This window comes from Aquarana catesbeiana, linkage group LG06, assembly GCF_042186555.1.
Source record: "Aquarana catesbeiana isolate 2022-GZ linkage group LG06, ASM4218655v1, whole genome shotgun sequence".
NCBI classification, from domain to species: Eukaryota; Metazoa; Chordata; class Amphibia; order Anura; family Ranidae; genus Aquarana; species Aquarana catesbeiana.
Genome location: NC_133329.1, coordinates 340087988 through 340112374, shown reverse-complemented (window position 1 = coordinate 340112374; position 24387 = coordinate 340087988). Strand labels below are relative to the sequence as shown.

The 24387-nt window shown below is 41.7% G+C and overlaps 1 protein-coding gene across 1 annotated transcript in view; it reads left to right on the top strand.

Moving 5' to 3' along the window:
- The window catches only part of CYBRD1 (cytochrome b reductase 1), a 53150-nt gene extending 29479 nt beyond the window's left edge, over nt 1–23671 (top strand). Inside the window, exons 2-4 of the mRNA XM_073633915.1 lie at nt 10568–10776; nt 18857–19011; nt 22791–23671. Coding sequence (XP_073490016.1) covers nt 10568–10776; nt 18857–19011; nt 22791–23073 — 647 coding nt within the window. The 3' untranslated portion in view covers nt 23074–23671. The remainder of the gene's footprint in view (nt 1–10567; nt 10777–18856; nt 19012–22790) is intronic.
- Nucleotides 23672–24387: the final 716 nt, after the last annotated feature.

The following is a 24387-nucleotide window of genomic DNA, read 5'->3' as shown; positions in this document are numbered from 1 at the left end:
TGCTTATTGAACCCGCTACTACACAGAAACAGAATGGTGTGCCTGTATACATGCAAGACGTTGCCTACAAGACGTTAGAGCAGCAATTCTCAAACAGAGTTCTGTGAAACCCTAGGGTTCCTCAAGAGATTGCTAGGGGTTCCTTGAGTTGTTGCTGGTTGACCTCAAATCTGGTGGTACCTGGAAAGTTCTTGGTCTAATGCCATTTGGCAGAGCAAACAGAATGACACTAATGGCATTCTTCCCTTACCGTTAAAGTCAAGACATTTTTCCTCACTGACCCCCAAAGAATTTGTTTTAGCAGGGGTTCCCTGAGACCTAACATATTTCAAGGGTTTTTCTGCAGTAAAAAGGTTAAGAACGAATGGGTTAGAGTCTCGGCACCAGGCAGGGTCGAAGGCATTGTGGAGAATGTGAGTGTTAAGGAAGCATCTGTTCATACTGTCTGTACTATCCAGCCAGTGATATTTCTTCTTTTAGACACTTTTTTGATCAGAAAACCATCTTTAACTGGACCATGGTTTCAGATGGTTAGTAGGTGCATTTTGAGACTTACTAGTTTTGGGAATAGATCTGAGAACTTTTGCCTCAACTGGCAGCAAGAAAATGTCAACAAAGAATAGAATTTAAAACTTTTTTTCTTACTTACTTTGTGGGTGTAGATTGGCTATTCCAGAAGCCAGGAGAGGCTGAAACCTGACCTACCCTTCCACTCAAGAAACTGACATTTGTAGGTTGAACCACCAACCTAGCTGAGACTAAGGATGACAAGGCAAGTTGCAATCTGATTGCACAGTCTGTATACAAGCTCCTTTTAATCCACCACAACTATGTAGAAAAAGCTCTACCCACGCAATCCATTCTTGGTATATCTAAAAGAAATTGTGCTATCAGACTGCAAGGTGAATGGCCAGTGTTATGCTTATGAGAGTCTGGTGTTGAACATATCTGAACAACACAAAACAATCTCCTGCGCTCAGGCCCTTAGTCCATGTGTAAGTGGTGTGGCCAACCCTTTGAATAAAGTGTGGAAAGTCAAAGATCTTGCTGCCCTCCTCAGAAAAATGGGTGTCCTTAAGGCTGAAACATATAAGAAAACAGGGAGGGCGCACCGACCTTGTGCATTACCAAAGATAACATTTATTTGACTAGTAAAAACAAAGGTCATACTCACAAACAAGCATTTAAAAAAGGCTTAACATTCATCACTGACGGGGGGCGTGACCGGATGTGGAGGTGAGCGGAGGTGTGTGAGCTCTCTCCCTGCTCCAGCTCCTTGCTGCCACCCCTAATGAACTGATCCAGCTCTACATACCTTACTGCCTTTACTCGTCTGCTCCTATCCCATCTTACCCGGCTTGTTGTCCCTCGGTCTCCTTTGGAGGCGTGCTGGCTGGCTGGCTGGGGACGGAGGAGTGTGTGTGGGAGATCGGCACTGGCGGAGGCTGGACACTTCGTGGTGACGGCGTCCTGGTCTGCTCGCATCGGCTGGTTGCCCGGCAATGGCCCTGCACTCTCGCGAGAGCCGAGGGAGCCCTGTGGGATTCTGAGGGGAAAGCAGTCACCGGCTCGATAGGTACTCTTCGCGGCGAAAGTTACAGGACTGGAGGACCGGATCCAGGACCGGAGGGGGATCCGTTGGATGGGCGCGACCGCGCTGGCTGTTAGCTCTGATACCGGGAAGAGCCAAGAGGTATTACCGGCAGAACTGTCATAATTACATAACACGGTACTACGCCGCGGAGGTTGTGTATGCTCACTAGTGAAGCCAGGGGAGCGCAACGGTCCACTTTACTAAGGAACTTTTTTTCTGATACCCCTTTCTTTTGTCATAATTATATAACGCGGTACTACACTGTGGAGGTTGTGTATGCTCCCTAGTGAAGCCAGGGGAGCGTAACGGTCCATTTTTATGTATATATCACCTCATATCATTGTATAGCTGCATTATGACTAGAAAAAAAGGGGGAGGAACAGTCCCAGCACCCCCAGGAAAGCTCATCGGCCCAGTCTACCCGTTCACTCAAAGACAAGGGGAATCAAGCAGCATCTGCAATGGCAGCGGCGGCTAAATTAGAGAAATATGCACACACCCCCTCACACTCCCCAGTTAAGGGTAACCAGCCGCCCCACGAGAAGACACAGCTGGGATGTACGGGGGACAGAAAAAGCATAAGCAAAACATCATTAACATCATTAGCTGCCACTAAAAAAAGTCCTGAGAGGGACCTCCTGGAAAAAATGCTCGAAGTTATCCCTGATACTAGTGTAACTAGCGAACCTGAGCCTACATTAAAAGAAGTACTGAGCGCAGTTAACTCTTGCAGGGGATCACTAAGCAATTTATGTGACCAGTTAAGGGGTCTTAAGGAAGAGCTGCGCTCTATGAGCCAAGAACTACAAAAAGCTGTGGAAAGGACTTCTATTTTGGAGGAGAGGCTAAGCCAAGTCGAAGATATTTTACATCCAATGCGGCAAGAGTTTAAATTGATGCAAACCCAGCTAGATACATATAAATTTAAAATGGATGAAATGGAAAACAGGTTACGCAGACATAATGTGAGGGTAATGGGCCTTCCAGAGAGAAGCAAGGGCTCCTGTCCTGAAGTATTTTTGGAAAAGTGGCTCAGGGAGGTTTTTGGAGTTGAAACATTTTCGCACTTTTTTGCTATTGAGAGGGCGCACAGGGTACCCACTAGGACTACCTCACCAGGTACTACCAGACCATTAATTATGAAATTGTTTAGTTATATAGATAAGGTGACATTGATGCAGAAATCCAGAGAAAAGGGGGATATATTCTACAATGGCGCCCAAATTTCACTATACCCAGACTACTCCCCGGACTTGCAGAAGAAAAGGGCAGGATTTGCGGATATCAAGCGCAGTTTGCGGACTTTCAAAATAGCATACGCTTTGCTGTACCCGGCGCGCCTGCGTATAGAGGCCCTAGGGGCAACACATATTTTTGACTCTGTTGATGGGGCCACAAAATGGCTTGAAGACAACAAAAAGAACTTTTAGAGCTGGAACATAGCGAGTTAAAATTATTTTTGATGCTTGATGGGGAAGGTTTGGTGAAGGTGTTTAATGAGAGATGGTAAAAGGTGGAGGGTTGATGTTTTATTGATAACACTATTGTATGAAATTTGGGTCAAGGGAGGGGAGGGAGGTAGGGAAGGGCAAGCAAGGATAAATAAGGGAAAATATTTTGACTGGGGGAAGGAGTTTTGGAAAGAATATGTTGCTGGGGTTAGAAGGGTCACAAGGTATGTCCCCAGGGCTGGCCAAGTTAGGCAAGGGGGGGGGGGGGGAGGGGGGGGTCACAAGAGGGTAAAGAAGTATATGAGTTTCAATTAATAAAAAAGGGTTACATTGCACTAGAACAAAAGTTGGGGATAGAAAAGGTTAAAATAGCACATAGAATTTTGAGATATTCACTCACATTTAAGAATAGTAAAGTAAGTTTAGTAATGGTGTTGAGAGTGGCAAGGGAAGATATCCAAAGTGATAGGTATTTTAGATAGGTCGGCCCTGGTAGAGGGGTTGTTGGTGTTTTCAGTTACTCAAGACTGACTTCTTTTTCTCTGCCCTTTGCTTGCAAGGGTTGTAATTTTCTTTTGTTTTTTATTTTTTTTTTTTCTTCACTAATGTTGCCCAGAACAGTAGGAATAAGTTCATGGAATATCAGGGGAATGGGCGATCCTATTAAAAAGGCCACTGTATTCTCGGAGTTGAAGTCCCATGGCACTGGACTGATGTGCCTGCAGGAAACAACCCTGACCAATGAGTCCAAATTATTAATCGGGAATAAGAAATTTCAAGCCCAATTCCATTCAGTGTACTCCTCTTATTCAAGGGGAGTGAGTATATTGGTCAAAAAAGGTCTGGTGTTTTCCTGCAGGGATGTCAAGATTGATGCACTGAGCTGCTATGTTTTCTTACATTGTATTATAGAGGGTAATCCATTTATTATAGCAAATTTGTATATCCCTCCCCCCTTTTAAGATGGAGATTCTGTACTGCCTGTTAGAGTATGTGGAGGATGAAGCTGACACCCCGATCATAGTGGTGGGTGACTTCAATGTGGTCCTTAATAGCTGCCTGGACAGGTTTCCACCAGGGGCCAGGGTGGAAAGGGCAACTGGGGGACGGCTCGCTCAGTTACTTGAGGAGATTGGGTGGTGCGACCTTTGGAGAACCCGAAACCCAAAGGATCGGCAGTACTCCTGCTTCTCTGGGTCTCTCCGCACACTCTCTCACATTGACCTGGCTATAGGTAATGGAGCAGCACAGCCCCTTGTAAGTAAAGTAGAATATCGGCTGAGGGGGATATCGGATCACTCGCCTTTGACGCTGGTGGTAAATGTTCATGATAGACATATTCAGAGATTATGGGCATTAAACCCAATATGGTTGGAGATAATAGGGTGTACAGAAGATATATCCGCAAAATTAAAAGAGTTTATCGAAAATAATTTGGGCTCAGCGTCGGAGGGGGTGGTCTGGGATTCCCTAAAAGCATTTCTTAGGGGGATCCTAATGCAACAGGTAATAAGGGTTAAGAAGCAATCAAGGGCAAGGGGAGAGCAGATTAGAAAAGAGGTGCTGGAATTGGAGAGGCAGTATGTGGAAGACCCAAGTCCAGAAAAACAGGAGTTATGGTTGAAAAAGCAGCAGGAGAACAAGACTGACATAACCAGAAATGCTGAAAATAGGAGACTTTTTCAGAGGCAGAGGTGCTTTGGAGAGGGGGAAAGAGTGGGTTGAACACTGGCATTAGTAGCTAGTACCAATTCCCCCTCCTCATCGATACCTATGATTAGGACTCCCAGTGGGGAAATTTCATCTGATCCCTTGAAAGTTAAGGAGACATTCTTTGAATTGTATAAAGACTTATATAAGTCACAACATCGGCTAGAACCGAGAGAGATGGAAAGTTTCCTATTGGGCGTCAATTTGCCGACTCTCTCTTAAAACAGATAGGATCGGACTGGAATCTCCCATAACTCTTGAAGAATTAAAACAGGCAGTAGCAGACATGCCCAATCAAAAATCACCAGGCCCGGACGGACTGCCCTTGGAAACCTATAAGCATTTTGGGGAGGTGTTGCTTCCATTACTTCTGATGACATTGAACTGGGCGGCTACAGAGGGTAGGCTGCCCTCTTTGATGTCAGAGACCAATATAACATTGATACAGCAAGAGGGGAAAGATCATCTCGATGCATCTTCATATGGACCAATCTCACTGCTATGTTCTGATATTAAAATTCTGGCAAAAGTAATGGCAATTAGGCTAAACAAATGTATCTCGAGATTAGTACATCTGGACCAGACAGGGTTTATCCCTAATAGGTCCGCCAGTGCAAACATTAGACGGACATACTTGAATCTCCAGTCCCCGACAGGGGGTAAGGGTTCCAGAGCGATTTTGTCCTTGGACATTGCCAAGGCATTCGACAGCCTGGAATGGGGATATCTCTGGTGGGTACTGGAGAGATTCGGGTTTGGCCCTATGTTTATTAGATGGGTGAAAACTTTATATTCTCACCCAAGTGCCAGACTAAAGATCAATATTGAATATTCAGAATGGCTGCCCCTTGAGAGAGGGACGAGGCAGGGGTGCCCGCTGTCACCCCTGCTATTGGCTCTAGCAATGGAGCCATTAGCAGAAGTAATGAGAACCTCGACCGGTGTGCAGGGATTCAGGAGGAAAAATGGGGAAGAAAGGATAGCGTTATATGCAGACGACGTGCTACTTTTATTGGGCGATATGGGGCCATCCCTACAAAAAGTAATACAGCTTGTGGAGAGGTTTGGGAGATTATAGGGATTGATAGTTAACTGGGGAAAATCTACACTTTTACCGATAGATTCAACTATTAACGCTTTTACTGGTGGCATACCTCGGTTAAGGGTAACAGAGAAAATGAGGTACCTGGGCATAGTTGTCTCTAATGACCCCTACCACTATATTGGAGATAACTTAGTCCCCCTCTTGGCAAAATTCAAAAGGAAAAGTGACATTTGGTGCCAACTCCCTCTATCTATGGCAGGTAGAGCTAACCTAGTAAAGATGATATGGATGCCACAACTATTGTACGTGCTCCATAACTCCCCAGTCTGGATTGAGAAGAAATGGTTCCTAAAAATAAACACCTTATTCAGAGAATTAATATGGAGGAAAGGGCAGGCAAGGATTAGCTTACAAACTCAACAGCGACCCATTAGGGAAGGGGGAATGGCAGTACCCCAACCCTATAGCTACTTCCTGGCTGCTCAGCTGCAGCATATAGGGGGATGCGAGACCCAAGGAATGATGGACACTAGTGGCAAAATCATGCTGCAGGGCAAACCACATAACTCCTTGGCTGAGGCATTAGAGCCTGGTTCATTACAGGATGGGCTCCCAACATATAGGTTAGTTACCAAAGTCTGGCAGACTGTTAAGAGGATTATGGGTTATAGGGGCCTCACTGGCATATGGCATAACAAATCCTTACCAGAATTGTTAGCCCTGGAAAAAAACACGATATGGGAACACCATGGAATATGCAGGCTGGCTCAGTTATATGATGATAATATCGTAAAATCCTTTACTGAGCTGAGACGAGAATACGGAATCCCAAATAAAACATTCTACTGTTACTTGCAGACCAGGCATGCCTTGGACAGTCAATTTAGGAACTGCCCACTGGAATGGTGCAAAGCTCCACTTCTTAATAGAATAACTAGAACAAACAATACTAAAGGCCTGATAGCAATGATATATAGGCAATTGGCTGAAAGGCTACTTGCTCTGCAACTGAACATGGGCGTCAGGGCGAGATGGAAGGTAGGTGTGGGGGAGATTACGGATCACCAGTGGAAAAGGATACTGGAGTCTGGCCCGCTGGTGTCCGTCTCTCCGTCGCAGCAGGCCTCGCATCTCTTCCTGCTACACAGAGTCTATTATACCCCTAAGAGATTATTTAGATTTGGTAGCAGACTGGACGACAAATGCCCCCGGTGCCTGGAGACAGGAGATCTCATACACATGATGTGGAGATGCCCAAAATTAGTAAGATTTTGGGCAGAGATAGTAAAGATTATAGAAACTAGGTTTAAATTTAAACTGGCCCTGGAGGCCAAGGTATGTGTCCTTGGTCTGACAGGAGAGAATATAGGGAATAATAGTACTAATATCGCCATCGTGAGGTGCCTCTATCAAGCAAGGAAACTGATAGCACAGTTCTGGCTTTCTGCCACACCCCCAACCCCGGAAGAATGGGTTATTACAATGGATAAGTTGGTGTGGACAGAAAAGACAGTCTATATCAGGAGGAGTAGCTATGGTAAATTTATAAAGATATGGAGACCCTGGTTACACTGGTTGGGCATTTCTTTCTGAGCCGCATAAAAACCCAAGAGAAAGCTCAAGTAGAAGAGAACCTGGGAGCGCAGAGGGGCGGTGAAAGGAAATTAGGGAAACCCTGTCTAGTAAATGGAATCAGGATATTATATTAGTTAGATTAAAAAGCACCCTTTTCTAAGAATATTGATTGGGATGGGGGGGGGGGACTTCTGGGGGGTTGGGGGAGGGAGGGGAGTGGGTAGACGCAAGGTGGGAAAGAGAAGGGAAAGGGGGAAAAAAAGAGAGGGGAGGAAAAGCAAAGGAAAAAATCTATAAAGGCTTTTACAGTTGTTTGTTGCAAGGATTTAATGGTTATTAGTTTAACTAATCTATGTAAAAACGAGTGCAACTGTATGTTTTTTTTTTTTTTTTTTTTTTTTTTTTTTTTATAAACTCAATAAAGAAAAATTAATAAAAAAAAAAAAAAAGGCTTAACATTACTCCAAAGATTCAGAGCTGTGTCTTCCAGACCTGCAACCTGGACCGGATATTAGGAGGAACCAGATGGCATTGCGAAATTTTATCTTTGGTAATGCACAAGGTCGGTGCGCCCTCCCTGTTTTCTTATATGTTGAACATATCTGGCCGTGCACACAAATTAAAAAAAAAAAAAAAAGCCTTTTCACTCCAAGAACTTCACTTGGTTCACTTGCCTGATCTTCTGCTACATGGAGCAGGAAACCAGAAATGCAGTAACCACAAAGACATGGAGACATGGTCCTCTTTTGATTGAATTTCAATACCATACAATCGACAGATATTGTGTAATAGAGAATGCCTACCTGCACATGTAATGGTGTACTGGGACTGGAAGGTTTTAATTTATTTTAGCTCTGCAAAGATGTGGTACATTTAGATGGTTTTGAAAGACTTCCTATGGCCTCCCGATGGTGATGTGCGTGAATGGAAATTTGTGCATGTAGAAAACTTCTCCTGGGCAACAGAAATATTCAGGATCAAAGTTTCAGAGTATCAGCATCTGCTTTTGGGAGCAAGCCTACTCGAGTGTCCCCATAGCAAGAGGCATACTATTAGGGACACTCAGCAGGGAAGAAGAACCAGGACCGCCTGCTGGGGACCCAAAAAGAAGAGGATCGAGGCTGCTCTGTGCAATACCATTACACAGAACAGGTAAGTAGATCATGTTTGTGTGTTTTTTTTGTTTTTTTATTACAACCTTAATGCCGCGTACACACAAGCAGACTTTTCAGCATCAAAGGTCGGACGGTCTTTCCGACAGACTTTGGATGGAGTTACGACGGACTTTTGGACGACCGGACTTGCCCACACATGAACAGAATAAAGTCCGTTAGAAAGTCCATTGGTTTGAACGTGATGACGTACGAAGGGATTAGAATAAGGAAGTTCATAGCCAGTAGCCAATAGCTGCCCTTGCGTCCTTTTTTGTCCATCGGACTACAATATAGACGAACTGATTTTTCGACCGGACCCGAGTCCGTTGGAAAGATTTGAAACATGTTCCAAATCTAAAGTCCGTCTGATTTTCAACAGAAAAAGTCCGCTGAAGGTCTGATGAAGCCCACACATGGTCAGATTGTTCGACGGATTCGTGGACCAGTCCGGTCTAAAAGTCCGGTCATGTGTACATGGCATTAGAATCACTTTACAATTTTAAGATAGTTTTAATGAAAGGAAAAGGAACATTTTTCCAGAAAAGATACAAAACAATAACAATAGGCAACAGTAAGATGAAACAGGATTACAAAATGAAAATTACTTTGTAAAGTTCATCTGCTCTTTGGTTCCATGCAAAGTCTAATTCACTTGCAAAGTAATCCAGGAATGTACAGCATAGGATATAGACTGAGGAGGTGCGGAATAGGAAACCTACAGCAAGGCACATAGAATTAGAATACAGGTAATGTACAGCATGGCATACAAAATGAAGAGGTGCAGAATAGGGAACATAATTCCTGGCATATGAAAAAAAGAGGCATAGAATAGGGAATGTACAGCATAGATTAGGTACTGTGGAGGTTCAGAAAGGGAACATACAGCTTGGCACATAGAATAAGGAAGAGTAGAATATAGGAAATGAACCAGCACAGTGAATGGAATGAGGTGGTGCAGAATAGCGAAAGTACAGTATGACATACATAATGAGGTTGAAGGTGCTGGATAGGGAATTGTACAGTATGGCATATGGAATGAGTTGTTGACAAAAGGGAATGTAGCAAAGTAACCTGGTGTACAGTGTTTGCAGACCTCCATGAGCACAGGACCCATTGTGACCGATCACCCACATGCCCCTGTAAACATAGAAGTCAGCAGAGGAAGCCTGTGAAAGGAAAAAAAAAAAATCTTAATTTTCCCAAATGTTATGACAAAAAATGATAACTTCAGAAACCTCTTACTACGTAGCTTTGAACTGTCAATTTCCAAAAAGGGGTCATTTAGGGGATATCTGCATTGTCCTGATGTTTTTGGGCCTCAAGAAATGAGATAGGTCGTCGGTATATCAGGATTGATCACTTTTCAGATACAGTATATACCATATTTTGTGGATTCTATAACTTTCCTACAGACTAAATAATATACACGGATTTGGGCTTTTTTTTTCACCAAAGAAATGTAGCAGAATACATTTTGGCTTAAATTTATGAAGAAAGATTAGTTATTTGCAAAATTTTATAACAGAAACAAAGAATAACACGTTTAAAAAAAAAAAAAAAAAAAAAAATTTGGTCTTTTTTTTACTTGGCAAAAAAATAAAAAACCCAGTGGTGATTAAATACCACCAAAAGAAAGCTCTATTTATGTGAACAAAATAAAAAATTTAGTTTGGGTATAGTGTTACATGACCGTGCAATTGTTATTTAAAGTGTGACAGCGATGAAAGCTGAAAATTGTCCTGGGCAGCAAGGGGGTAAAAGTGCCCAGTATGGAAGTGGTTAATATCACAAACTAATCTAAACTGGCATAATGCTTTTTTTTAAATGTTGTGGTTTTTTTTGCTGCCCATTGCTGCTAATCATATTCTCCTTTTTCCTTTTGCTATATGCCCTTGGAAACGTGTATGGAAGTGATTGTGGTTGTTTTGGGCAACTAGAAGGGACTCCTACTCCATACCTTTTTATACCTGAACTGTAATACTGTATGCTTAAGCATTGATTCCTTCTGAAATCTCACTTTTTTTTGTTTTTATTCCAGCCATAATAGTTTACAGATTGCCATGGACCTGGAAATGTAGCAAGCTGCTAATGAAATGTATACACGCTGGACTGCACCTGACCGCTGCTGTCCTTGTTATAATAGCTTTGGTGGCTGTTTTCGACTTTCACAATGCCAAAAAGATACCGAACATGTACAGTCTACACAGCTGGGTTGGCTTGGTGGTTGTCATCCTTTTTATGCTGCAGGTGAGCCTTTTTTTGTACGGTTCCATCTCAAAAATATGCTTGCTAACTTTTTTTTTTGTTTTTGTCTTTTTTTTTTGTTTTGTTTTGTTTTGTTTTGTTTTTTTTTAATTAGGTAATTTTTTATTAACTAGTTTTTTCAAGAACAAAAACAACTATTACTAAGGGCAATTTTTGTCAAAAAGAGCAAAGACTTCACATAATAATTGATTTAAGTTGAACTAAAAAAAGGAAATTATTCCACGGTAGGAAAATATTTGACTTTCAGACTGTTCATATATCAATTATAGGCTGTCAGATATCAAAATAACCATCTCACAGCAAACAAAAACCACTTAAGCAGACTAAAGAATTCCAGTTAGGTTGTGCAGTGCATAATACAGTGCAATTGTTACTATCGATAAGGCAACTGCCTATCTTTTATGATCCATTAGAATCTAGCCTAGTATTTTTACTTGCTTTAAATATACCTTAGTCTACTATGATTGAGCAAAAATCCTGAAAGGTAAAGTTGTTTTTGAATGGTCAGATCTTGAATAATCATCCTCTTTCTCCCCCATCCTATTCGTATCTTATTTGTGTCTGTTACAGTATTTTGTCTTTGGTTTTTTTATGTTAATTTTCACGTGGAAGAGTCATAAAAAGAGATGAGTGCCATGTTATATCCATCTTAGGAAACCTTCTTTTTTCTAACACTTGATGAATATATACATTCTCAATCAATTTTGTGACTTAAAACAATACATTTTTATTTCAATCTTGCAGCTGCTATCATAACTGACAAAAATATAATTGCAATATGCAATCTTATAAGATTTCATTCTGGCAAAATAAAAAAAAGCCTAGTTCCTTTTTGTATAGTTGGCTTTTTTTTTTTATTTTTTTTTTACCAGTAGTGTATTTAGAGGTTCAAGTGACAATAAGAGTATCCCAAGTTATAGGAGTTAAATTATTGCTGGGATGTTTTTTAAGAATAAAACATCTACAAAGATGCAAACATTCGAGATGTTTTTATGACATCAATGAGATTGTTCAGATAGTGACGAGGAAGGAAGACTCTTCCATTTAGCAATCATTTTTAAAAAAGGATATTATTTTGTTTAGGCCTCATGTACACTGAGGCTGTTAAACGGACGTTCAGAGGCCGTTGGACATTTTTTTTCAACTGCCCCTGAACTCATTCAATGTTATCCTATGTGACCATGTACACAGTTTTGTTTACAGTGTTTTAGGCAGTTGCGTTTAACAGCCTTTCTTTGTAGGCAAAATAATAAGTTCAGACGCCAAAGATTTCCACGTTTCAGACACCAAACATGGCTAAACACGGTACCGGCGTTTAGCCGCATTTTCGTTTATAAGCAATTTTAAAGGTGCCCTATTTTTTTTACATTAAAAATCTCAACAATGTTTGCAAATGATGAAGAACCATTAAAAAATATTTAAAAAACTTGTAATTGCTTGCAATGATTCATAGACAATTTATATACCCCTAATGAGCCCTTGACCAATCCAATAAACCATTAGCATTGCTGTTATCCAAAGTATAATTGGAATTTGACCCATATGTTAGATTTGAACAAGCAACTTGTGGCAGGTGACGTGGCAAGTGACGATCCGCAACATGTGGCAGGTGACGTGGCAAATGACACTCCGCAACTTGTGGCAGGTGACGTGTCAAGTGGACAATCCACAACTTGTGGCAGATGACGTGGCAAGTGGACAATCCACAACTTGTGGCAGGTGATGTGGCAAATGACAATTTGCAACTTGTGGCAAGTGAACAATCCACAACTTGTGGCAGGTGACGAGGCAAATGACAATCTGCAACTTGTGGCAGGTGACGTGGCAAGTGGACAATCCACCCACCTGAACTCTCAGCACTGGAGAAACTGCAGTTTATTATGTAATTGTGGTATACAGATCAGGGAAAAAGGTATATAGTGGCAGTATTTTAATGTACAAAGAAGATTTATAAGCTGTGGGCACTGTGGGGGGGGGGGGGGGGGTCACGCAGATTAACTATTTTCATATTAGTGTGCTTAGTAACACTTTAAAGCTCTTTAGAACACCTAAAATTATCCTACCGATTATCTTACACCTGAATTATGGGCATCTGGATTGTCTACAGCAGGGTGTGCAAAGTTTTCACAGAGGGCCAGATTTGATAAAGTGAACATGCATGAGGGCCAACCATTTTGCCTCACATTCTTTTAACCATTAAAATTCTGTCTAAGCGTGTTCATCCGAGCACTGATACACTGCCCGACAAGAAATTCTCTTGCCTTTGTGGCTCTGTGTGGTGAAGAGATGAGCTCGGGCGTGTTATTTGGATATATACAGTTGTGCTCATAAGTTTACATACCCTGGCAGAATTTATGATTTCTTGGCTATTTTTCAGAGAATATGAATGATAACACAAACATTTCTTTCACTCATGGTTAGTGTTTGGCTGAAACCATGTATTATCAATCAACTGTGTTTTACTCTTTTTAAATCATAATGACAGCAGAAACGACCCAAATGACCCTGATCAAAAGTTTACATACCCTGATGATTTTGGCCTGATAACATGCACTCAAGTTGACACAAAGGGGTTTGGCTATTAAAGGTAACCATCCTCACCTGTGATCTGTTTGTTTGTAATTAGTGTGTGTATAAAAGGTCAATGAGTTTCTGGAGTCTAGACAGACCCTTGCATCTTTAATCCAGTGCTGCACTGACGTTTCAGGATTCTGAGTCATGGGGAAAGCAAAAGAATTGTCAAAGGATCTGCAGGAAAAGGTGGTTGAACTGTATAAAACAGGAAAGGGATTTAAAAAGATATCCAAGGAATTGAGAATGGCAATCAGCAGTGTTCAAACTCTAATCAAGAAGTGGAAAATGAGGGGTTCTGTTGAAACCAAACCACGGTCAGGTAGACCAACTAAATTTTCAGCCACAACTGCCAGGAAAATTGTTCGAGATGCAAAGAAAAACCTACACATGAGTTCAGGTTAAATACAGGACTCTCTGAAAACATGTGGTGTGGCTGTTTCAAGATGCACAATAAGGAGGCACTTGAAGAAAGATGGGCTGCATGGTCGAGTCACCAGAAGAAATCCATTAATATGCCAATGCCACAAAGTATCCCGCTTACAATACACCAAACAGCACAGAGACAAGCCTCAAATCTTCTAGCACAAAGTCATTTGAAGTGATAAGACCAAAATTTAGCTTTTTGGCCACAACCATAAACGATACATTTGGACAGCAGTCAACAAGGCCTATGATGAAAGGTACACCATTCCTACTGTGAAACATGGAGGTGGATCGCTGATGTTTTGGGGATGTGTGCGCTACAAAGGCACAGGAAATTTGGTCAAAATTGATGGCAAGATGAACGCAATATGTTATCAAAAAATACTGGAGGAACATTTGCATTCATCAGCCAGGAAGCTGCGCATGGGATGTACTTGAACCTTCCAAAATGGCAATGATCCAAAACACAAGGCCAAGTCGACCTGTCATTGGCTACAGCAGAATAAAATGAAGGTTCTGGAGTGGCCATCTCAGTCTCCTGACCTCAATATCATTGAGCCACTCTGGGTAAATCTCAAATGTGCAGTTCGTGCAAGACAGCTCAATAATTTACAGGAACTGGAGGCTTTTTGCCAAGAGGAATGGGCAGCTTTACCATCTGAGAATATAAAGAGCCTCATCCACAAATACCACAAAAGACTTCAAGCTGTCATTGACGTTAAAGGGGGCAATACACGGTATTAAGAAATGGGGTATGTAAATTTTTGATCAGCTGTCATTTTGATTTAAAAAGAGTGAACACAGTTGATTGATAATAAATGGCTTCAGCCAAACACTAACCATGAGTGAAAGAAAATGTTTTGTGTTATCATTCATATTCTCTGAAAAATGGCCAAGAAATCATAAATTCTGCCAGGGTATGTAAACTTATGAGCACAATTGTGTGTGTGTGTGTGTGTGTGTGTGTGTGTGTATGTGTATATATCAGTCATGGCCGAAATTGTTGGCACCCCAGAAATTTTTCCTGAAAATCAAGTATTTCTCACAGAAAAGTATTGCAGTAAAACATGTTTTGCTATACGCATGTTTATTCCCTTTGTGTGTATTGGAACAAAACAAAAAAAGGGAGGAAAAAAAGCAAATTGGACATAATGTCACACAAAACTCCAAAAATTGGCACCCTTAACTTAATATTTGGTTGCACACCCTTTGGAAAAAAATAACTGAAATCAGTCGCTTCCTATAACCATCAATAAGCTTCTTACACCTCTCACCCGGAATTTTGGACCACTCTTCCTTTGCAAACTGCTCCAGGTCTCTCTTATTGGAAGGGCGCCTTTTCCCAACAGCAATTTTAAGATCTCTCCACAGGTGTTCAATGGGATTTAGATCTGGACTCATTGCTGGCCACTTTAGAACTCTCCAGCGCTTTGTTGCCATCCATTTCTGGGTGCTTTTTGATGTATGTTTGAGGTCATTGTCCTGCTGGAAGACCCAAGATCTCAGACGCAAACCCAGCTTTCTGGCACTGGGCTCTACAGTGCGACGCAAAATCCTTTGGTAATCCTCAGATTTTATGATGCCTTGCACACATTCAAGGCACCCAGTACCAGAGGCAAAACAACCCCAAAACATCATTGAACCTCCACCATATTTCACTGTAGATACTGTGTTCTTTTCTTTGTAGGCCCCATTCCGTTTTCGGTAAACAGTAGAATGATGTGCTTTACCAAAAAGCTCTATCTTGGTCTCATCTGTCCACAAGACGTTTTCCCAGAAGGATTTTGTCTTACTCAAGTACATTTTGGCAAACTGTAGTATTGCTTTTTTATGTCTCTGTGTCAGCAGTGGGGTCCTCCTGGGTCTCCTGCCATAGCGTTTCATTTCATTTAAATGTTGACGGATAGTTCGCGCTGACACTGATGCTCCCTGAGCCTGCAGGACAGCTTGAATTTCTTTGAAACTAGTTTGGGGCTGCTTATCCACCATCCGGACTATCCTGCGTTGCAACCTTTCATCAATTTTTCTCTTCCGTCCACGCCCAGAGAGATTAGCTACAGTGCCATGGGTTGCAAACTTCTTGATAATGTTGCGCACTGTGGACAAAGGCAAACCTAGATCTCTGGAGATGGACTTGTAACCTTGAGATTGTTGATATTTTTCCACAATTTTGGTTCTCAAATCCTCAGACAGTTCTCTTCTCCTCTTTCTGTTGTCCATGTTTAGTGTGGCACACACAGACACACAATGCAAAGACTAAAGCTGGCCATACACCATACAATTTTCTTATTCAATTTTTTTTAGATTTACCTTCAACTATGTAATAGAAGGGCCTGCCTGATTGCATGCAAATTAAAAGTGTTTAGGTTTGAACTCCTATTAGATGGTTTTGGTAAATCTAAAGGAAAGTTGCACAAGAAAATTGTATAATGTATGGCCAGCCTAAGTGAACCTCTCTCCTTTTTATCTGCTTTCAGGTGTGATTTTTATATTGCCCACACCTGTTACTTGCCCCAGGTGAGTTTAAAGGAGCATCACATGCTTGAAACAATCTTATTTATCCACAATTTTGAAAGGGTGCCAAGAATTTTGACCAGTCAATGTCCAATTGGCTTTCTTTCCTGCCCTTTTTTTTGTTTTGTTCCAATACACACAAAGGGAATAAACGTGTATAGCAAAATATGTGTTACTGCAATTCTTTAGGCCTTGACTATATATATATGTGTGTGTGTGTGTGTGTGTGTGTGTGTGTGTGTGTGTGTGTGTGTATATGTGTGTGTATATATATATATATATATATATATATATAATGTACACACATACATATTACTTGGCTCAAAATTTCAAGTCCTGAGCTACTAGCCAGGCCTCAAGGGTTTCACGCCACCAGTTGCCCTGCCCCTAAACACGCCCTCATAAATTATCGAATGAAATGACACTTGAGCCCGGGTTCACACCATAATACGCTGCGCACCGCACAGGAGCGCTGTGCGTCCCTGTTCACCGTTTCAGGGACGAATCGGGGCCGATTCTATGCCTGAATTCGGCCCTGAAACGCAGCCAAAGTGCGCACCGCAGCCGCCCCGGAGATATGTGAACCGGCTCCATAGGGAGCCAGTCACATTCTCCTGCTATGCGAATTAGAGGTGCGGAAATGCACCTCTAATTCGCATAGGTGTGAACCCGGGCTGAATGTTTTATGCAGGATTAAGCAACTTTATCCGTGTCCACCAATGCAGCCTCACCCGTGTCCACCAATGCAGCCCGCCCGTGTCCATCACGCTGCCTAACCGTGTCCATCACGCTGCCTACCTGTGTCCATCATGCAGGGGAGCAGAGGAGAGGAAGGGCATTGCCGGCCGGATGAGAAGAGCACAAGGGACATCACTGGAACAGCTTTGATTTCAATTGCTGTGTTCCCGCCCTCGGCGTTCCATACAGCCCCGCCCCCTGGCCGGGGAACTTTGATACATGTCACTTGTCCCGGGATTGGACGGGTGATATGTCGATCAAATTCCCCGGGATCAGGGGGCGGGGCTGTGTGTGACAGCGAGTGCGGGGAACACTCGGCTATTGGAATGAAAGCCGCTAGTGATGTCCCTTGCGCTCTGAATCATCCAGCCGGCTCTCTTCCCCTCCATGAGTGCTGGGAGAAGGACTCCCATACAACCCGCCAGCAGTGCTCGCCCCCCCTCGTTCCCAGGCAGCCCACCCTCGCCAGCCCTCAAAATCATAATCTCTATCTTTTGTGGCCCCCAACAACGAATCGCCAAATAGGACTAAGAATGAGCTTGGGCGTGTTATTTGGATATTCCGTATTTATCGGCGTATAACACACACCTTCACTTTAAGAGGGAAGTTTCAGGAAAAAACTTACATTTTAAATAACGCAAAATAAGGGTCAGTGTCCATCAATGCAGCCTCACCATTGCCATGAATGCAGCCTCAAATGCAGCCTCACAATTGCGTGAATGCAGCCTTACCATTGCCATCAGAGCAGCCTGATCGATGCCTCGGCGGGGGCAGGACGAGTGCCAACAGATTACATACAGTAGAATTTCCTGTTTTCTCAGTGGCCGCTTTAATTCAAAGTCCCGCCTCCTATGACAGACAGAACAGTCATCCAATGGCAGCCAAGGAGATGGGACTTCCTATTACAGAGGCCATCATGTAAACAGGAAATTTTCACTGTATGTATTCTGTCGGCGTCATCCCTCCCCCTCCCCCGCGGCGCTCAGGGATTCGTTGGGGGGCCACAAAAGAGAAATATATATATAATCCAAATTACCAGTGGGGCCATTTGAAACCGGAACGCGGGCCGAACTTTTGACATGCCTGGTCTACAGGAACTTTTGTTATGTGGTGGTTTTTTTTTTTTGTGGTTACAATAGATTTGTGAGTTTTACAATTTTTTTTTTTTTTTTTTTTTTTTTTTTTTTTTCCAATTCTTAATCCTATGAAGTTTTTGGACAAAACTGGGAGGCAAGCAAATGCCCACTAACAAATTTTATATAGATACAGACAATAAAGTAAGTTTGTGTAGATGACACAGAATAAATAGCACAGCCCAAGGTCATATACCAGCATAGCAAATACATGTAGGTCAGTTGGTGGCATGGTTTTCCACCAGTTCTATCATTAGTAAAGACAACCAAAAATACCTTTAAGACACAGATGGAAATATCTAACAGAGAGAGAATGAAAGAAGTGTAGAAGGAGTGAAAAAAAGTAGGGAAAGGAGGAGGAGGAGGGGGGGGGGGGGCGTAAGAGGGTGTGAACCCCATATAACACTCTCCAATGCCATGTTGCAGCCAAATGAGATGAGGTCTAATGACATTAACCCTCACTAATCGTTAGTTTTTCATATTGAATTTTACAAAATTAAACAGGGCACTTCAGTGCCCGGGTTACACGTCCTTCCACACAATGAGCATAATGGGCTTCAACAAAAGGTTCTATAGAATACAAAAATATTTTGTGTGAAAAATATACACTGAACCAAGAACTTTTTTTTTTTTTAAATAATCAAATCCTACAAACCAAAAACTTCTGTTTTTATTTTCAGATTGTTGTGAGTATTGTGGTGTTTCTAATTCCAACCACCCCAGTCTCTGTTCGAGCGGCCCTCATGCCAGTCCATGTGTACGGTGGCCTCCTGCTTTTCGGCGGAGTGATCGGAACATCACTGATGGGAATCACAGAGAAGCTGATATTTTCATTGTAAGTTTAATGATGTGTTGGTTAAATAGTTAAACTATATGGGAGTTTATTATGGACTACAGGTGACATTCAGAGAGACTTCCATCTGTGCTCTTTCACATGCATTTACAATGAAACATTTTAAAATGGTATCAATAAAAATGGTGTCCGACATATCTAAAATAAGTTCTGGAATTTATTTTTAAAGCATTTGACATATTCATAATGTTCCATAGCCTGTAGTATAATCAGGGCTGAGGGGTAGAAGGAGAGGCTTCCGAAGAGGTAGAGTGGAAAAGGGCAGTTCATGCAACCTATGTTGAAAACTTTACAGCTCATAGTTAGTAAATTTCCTACGCCCTTTTACTAGTACATGGCCTACTGTTTGTAAGCAGTGCTCAAAGTCAGGAATATCTTACTTTTATCAAGCTTTCTATGGCCAGCCAAAGGGCTGTGAGGTCAGGATCTAGGAAGCCAAGTGTCTGGCAGCTGGTCACATTTCACACATGGGAAAGTGTGAAACCTGGTTAAATATATGCATCTAATGCAATGCTATATGAAGGGTACTTGTTGCAGGGAATGCTCAATATATGCTTGGAACTGGAAAAAATTAGGAGGACACACTTTGGCCTTGTATATATAAAGTTGCACTATTTAGAAGACATTGCTTTACCTACTGCCTAGGGATTGATCTCAAATTACTGGCAAGAGTCTGATGGAGACCAAAGCATATGAATGTCTTCCATTTCTTGCATTTCAAGCAAGAGTTAAGCTTAAACTTAATCAAACTATTGCACCATTCACATCCTTGGCCTGGAACTTTAGTTGTCATCAGCTGGAGGCATTGAATCCACTTCACAATGTAAAGTAAGTAATACTATATCAGATTTCGAGCTCGGTAATAATTCATTAGCTATTAAACTGCAGCATAACTAAACAAGGGTTGTATTTATCCCATTATATGGCTCCTTTCCTGGATTCAGTCCATGAAAGGTTCATACAATTCTATATACTGTAGTGATCTCTTTTATCACCAATATCACTTTCTTATAAATGTATTCATCCGTTTATAGTGAGACATAGTAATCATCCACTTGGTATGTTGAAAGTAGGTCCAGCCCATTACAATTACAGCAATTTACTTATAAATGTACAACATTCCAAGTTAAATGCTTTAGGCTTATATTTCCTTTAATTAGAGATGAATTAGACTGTAATTTGCCTGAGGACAGTGTATGTTCTGCCATATGGTTGTTAATAGTTGCCGTTTATATTTGAATAGGTTTCAAACTGCACTACAGGGACAAAAAATCTTTACCCTTGCAGCAGGTCCACTCCCTACTAGAATGGGAACTGTTAGTTTTGCCTAGGGCATGATGAATAAAGTAGTCAGCACTTTTCTCTGCTGTCTAATGCTCCAGAATGTCCATGGGCCCTTAGCGTCCTCCCTCCTCCTATACAATGAAAAACTGCTGGTCCTGCATTGTATGAGAACTTTAGAGAGCTTTAATCGGTTTGCAGTGAAAGAAAGAAGGACCAACCAGTCAACGAGCAGGAAGGCTTCAGGAGCAAGGGATAAGGTAAATATTAGGGATGCAAGGATTCCAGTTTTTTAAGACCAAGTACGAGTACCGATACATTTTCTCAAGTACTCGCCAATACCAATTATCGACACCTATTATAGTGTCATGTGAACAGTTATTTTAGACTAATGAAAAAATACTTCACTACACTTATTTGCTGTGCCTCTGCCCTGTTGGGGTACTGGTAGGCCAGCAAACTTAAAATCAATCATTGCCCTTGGGTGCATTTATTTTTTACACATAATGCCCAGCTCACCTGCCTCTGCTCTGCTAGCGGTAGAGCACTTGCTAGAGCTTCTGCGGTCCAAATGTCACATCTCACACTGCCGTGTCCTCGCACAACATCCTTTAGCATCTCTACATAAGACCTGGTTCACATACACTATATTACCAAAAGTATTGGGACGCCTGCCTTTACACATACATGAACTTTAATGGCATCCCAGTCTTAGTCCGTAGGGTTCAATATTGAGTTGGCTCACCCTTTGCAGCTATAACAGCTTCAACTATCACATTTGGGAGGTTGGCCGAAAAAGCCTGGCTCACAGTCTCCGCTCTAATTCATCCCAAAGGTGTTCTATGAGGTTGAGGTCAGGACACTGTGCAGGCCAGTCAAGTTCCTCCGCCCCAAATCGCTCATTCATGTCTTTATGGATCTGGCTGTGTGCAGTGGTCCAAATCATTTGGTGGAAGAGGGATTATGGTGTGGGGTTGTTTTTCAGGTGTTGAGCTTGGCCCCTTAGTTCCAATGAAGGGAACTCCTAAGGCTTCAGCATATCAAGACATTTTGGACAATTTCATGTGCCCAACTTTGTGGGAACAGTTTGGGGATGGCCCAAATTATTTAAAAAAATAAACACAAGGGGGCGCCTCCATCTAGGTGTAGTGATTTTATTTTAAAAAAGAAGTATAAAAGACAATACAAATGCACTCCCTTGTTAAAAGTGGATAAAGGCTTGTCATAAACACACATAGACCTCCATAGGATCTCTGTGAGGCTGCAGAGCTCTGCAGGTATGTGACTAGTTGAAGCAGAGTTCTTGATGCAAGTGCAGCTGTCAGGCTTCAGACTGGAACTTTGCTTCAACTAACCACATGTCTGCAGAGCTCTGCAGCCTCATGATGATCCTATGAAGGTCTATATGGGTTTATGACCAGCCTTGACTTTTTTTTTTGTCTTAAACCACTTCAGCCCTGGTACCCCTTAATGACCGGGCCATTTTTTGCGATATGGCACTGTGTCGCTTTAACTGACAATTGCGCGGTCATTCGATGCTGTACCCAAACAAAATTGATGTCCTTTTTTTTCTGACAAATAGAGCTTTCTTTTGGTGGTATTTCGATCACCTCTGCCATTTTTTATTTTTTGCGCTATAAACAAAAAAGGCCGACAATTTTGAAAGAAAAACAAAACATATTTTTTACTTTCTGCTATTACATATCCAAAAAAAATATAAAAAACAAATGTATTCATCAGTGTAGGCCAATATGTATTCTGCAACATATTTTTGGTAAAAAAAAAAAAAAAATTGCAATAAGCGTATATTGATTGGTTTGCGAAAAAGTTATAGCGTCTACAAAATAGGGGATAAATTTATGGACTTTTTATTTTATGTTTTTACTGGTAAAGGCGGCTATCTGCGATTTTTAGCAGGACTGCAACATTGCGGCAATCTGACCGCAAGTGACACTTTTTGGGGACCAGTGACAATATTACATTGATCAGGGCGTTTTTATAGCACTGATCAATGTAAAAATGACACTGGCAGGGAAGGGGTTAAAATTAGGGGGCGATCAAGGGGTTAACTGTGTTCCCTGGGTGTGTTCTAGCTGTGTGGGGGCCGGGCTGCCTGGGACAGCAAAGAGATCACTGTTCCTGATCACTAGGAACAGCAGATCTCAGCGTTGTCCCCTGACAGAACAGGGATCTGCCTTGTTTACACTGGCAGATCCCCATTCTGCCTCTCCTCACCACGATCGCGGGTCGCCGGCGGACATCGAGTCTGCATTAGGATCTCAACACCTAATCTGAGAGGAGCTGCATCCACTTCACCTGGTGTTCCCTACCACTCTCCTTGCTCTCTTATGTGCCCCATTAAATGACAGTTGGGTTCTAATCTGCGCAATAGCTTATACATTTTCTTTAGCCAAACGGTTGTACTTGCAAAATACAATAGAAGTTTTTCAACCAAACTAAATACTTTTTTCTGTCCTTAGGAAAAACCCACCTTACAGCAGTTTACCACCACATGCAATCTTCGTCAACACTCTTGGAATTCTCATTGTGGTTTTTGGTGGACTTATTATATGGATAGCCACTCGACCAGGGTGGAAACGGCCTCCAGAGCCTGTGGTGAAGGAGCATTCTTCATATAGAGAGACATCGGGTCCTCCACCAGAGTACAGCAAAGCAGACAAGTCTGATGTGGAATTAAATAGCGAAGCAGCTAGAAAAAGAAACCTAAACCTGGATGAGGCTGGACAAAGGTCAACCATGTAAGAACAGTCCAAATGAAAAATTCTGGGAAGGCCACAATTCTGCTGAATTAAACTAAACATTCTGCAATATAATATTGTGTATAATCATTAATTTCTCTATAAAGGAAACTTTATTGACTTGGTAAAAGCAATAACTGATCATAGGTGCTTTTACAGAGAAGCTGTTAAAGCAATCAAGAACAAAGCTGGAGAGACTGGACTGTTTTGAACAATATTCTCTAGTATCACTGATCTTTTTTATTGTTTGAATATACATTTAGAACAAGCCGTGAAGGTCTTAACATTGACTGTAAAATCATATATACATGTATTCTTATATGAAATTATACTGGACAAATTGATCATACCAATGGAGAACAGTAGTGTTTTACAAGTGCTTTACTTATGGCAAGGTATACCAATGTTCTGCTGACTCTATATGCTAAGTATTTTGCCATGGGTTAATTGCATTTTGGGGTTAGATATCAGAAGTTTTAGAAAATAAACTTGCAACTCTTCATGGGTCTTGTGAAAAGATTTAGTTTTCAAGGCAGAGCCTGGAAAATGATTGTTAAAAGAAAAAAAATGTAATAAAAAGTAAAATGTTTGCTTAAAAATTGCACACTTTGGTGAATGAACAATAATTTTGGCTTCTTGAAGTGAAATGGCAGCTGGATTTTTGTGCGAGAAGAACATGGTTCACACTAGGGTTGCACCGATACCACTTTTTTAAGACCGAGTACAAGTACCGATACTTTTTTCAAGTACTTGCCGATACCGATACTTTTTTTTATTTTTTTTTTTATGTTTTTTTTTTTTTTTGTCACGTGACAGTAGCATTAATATGCAGCACTGATAGGTGGGACTGATGAGGTGTGGACTGTGTCAGTAGTTTTTTTTAATTTTTATCGACAATTTTTATTTTTTACAATGTTTTTATTCTTTCTCATTAGTTTGTGTGTGTGTATATGTGTATGTATGTTGGGGGGGGGGGGGGGCGCATCAGTGTGTGTTGTGTTTTTTTTTTTTTTTTAATCAACCCTGTGGGGGGGGGGGGCTTTGGTGAGATATCAGGGGACACAGATTCCCCATTCCCTTTCTCTGCCTCAGCTGCACTAAAGATGAATGGACAGGAGCCAGGAGACAGTGGACAGAACAGAAGAAGACATCATCAAAACTACAGACACTTCAGGGACTCTGTGTTAGTGTCTCAGAAATGTTGGTGTTTTTTTAAAGTGTTCTGTTTAATCTATGCTTACAACTAAACTTCAGTAAAGGTTTCAGGTCTAACTCCTGGTTTGGCAGCCAATATTGCCTCTTGGATTCTCATGGCCCT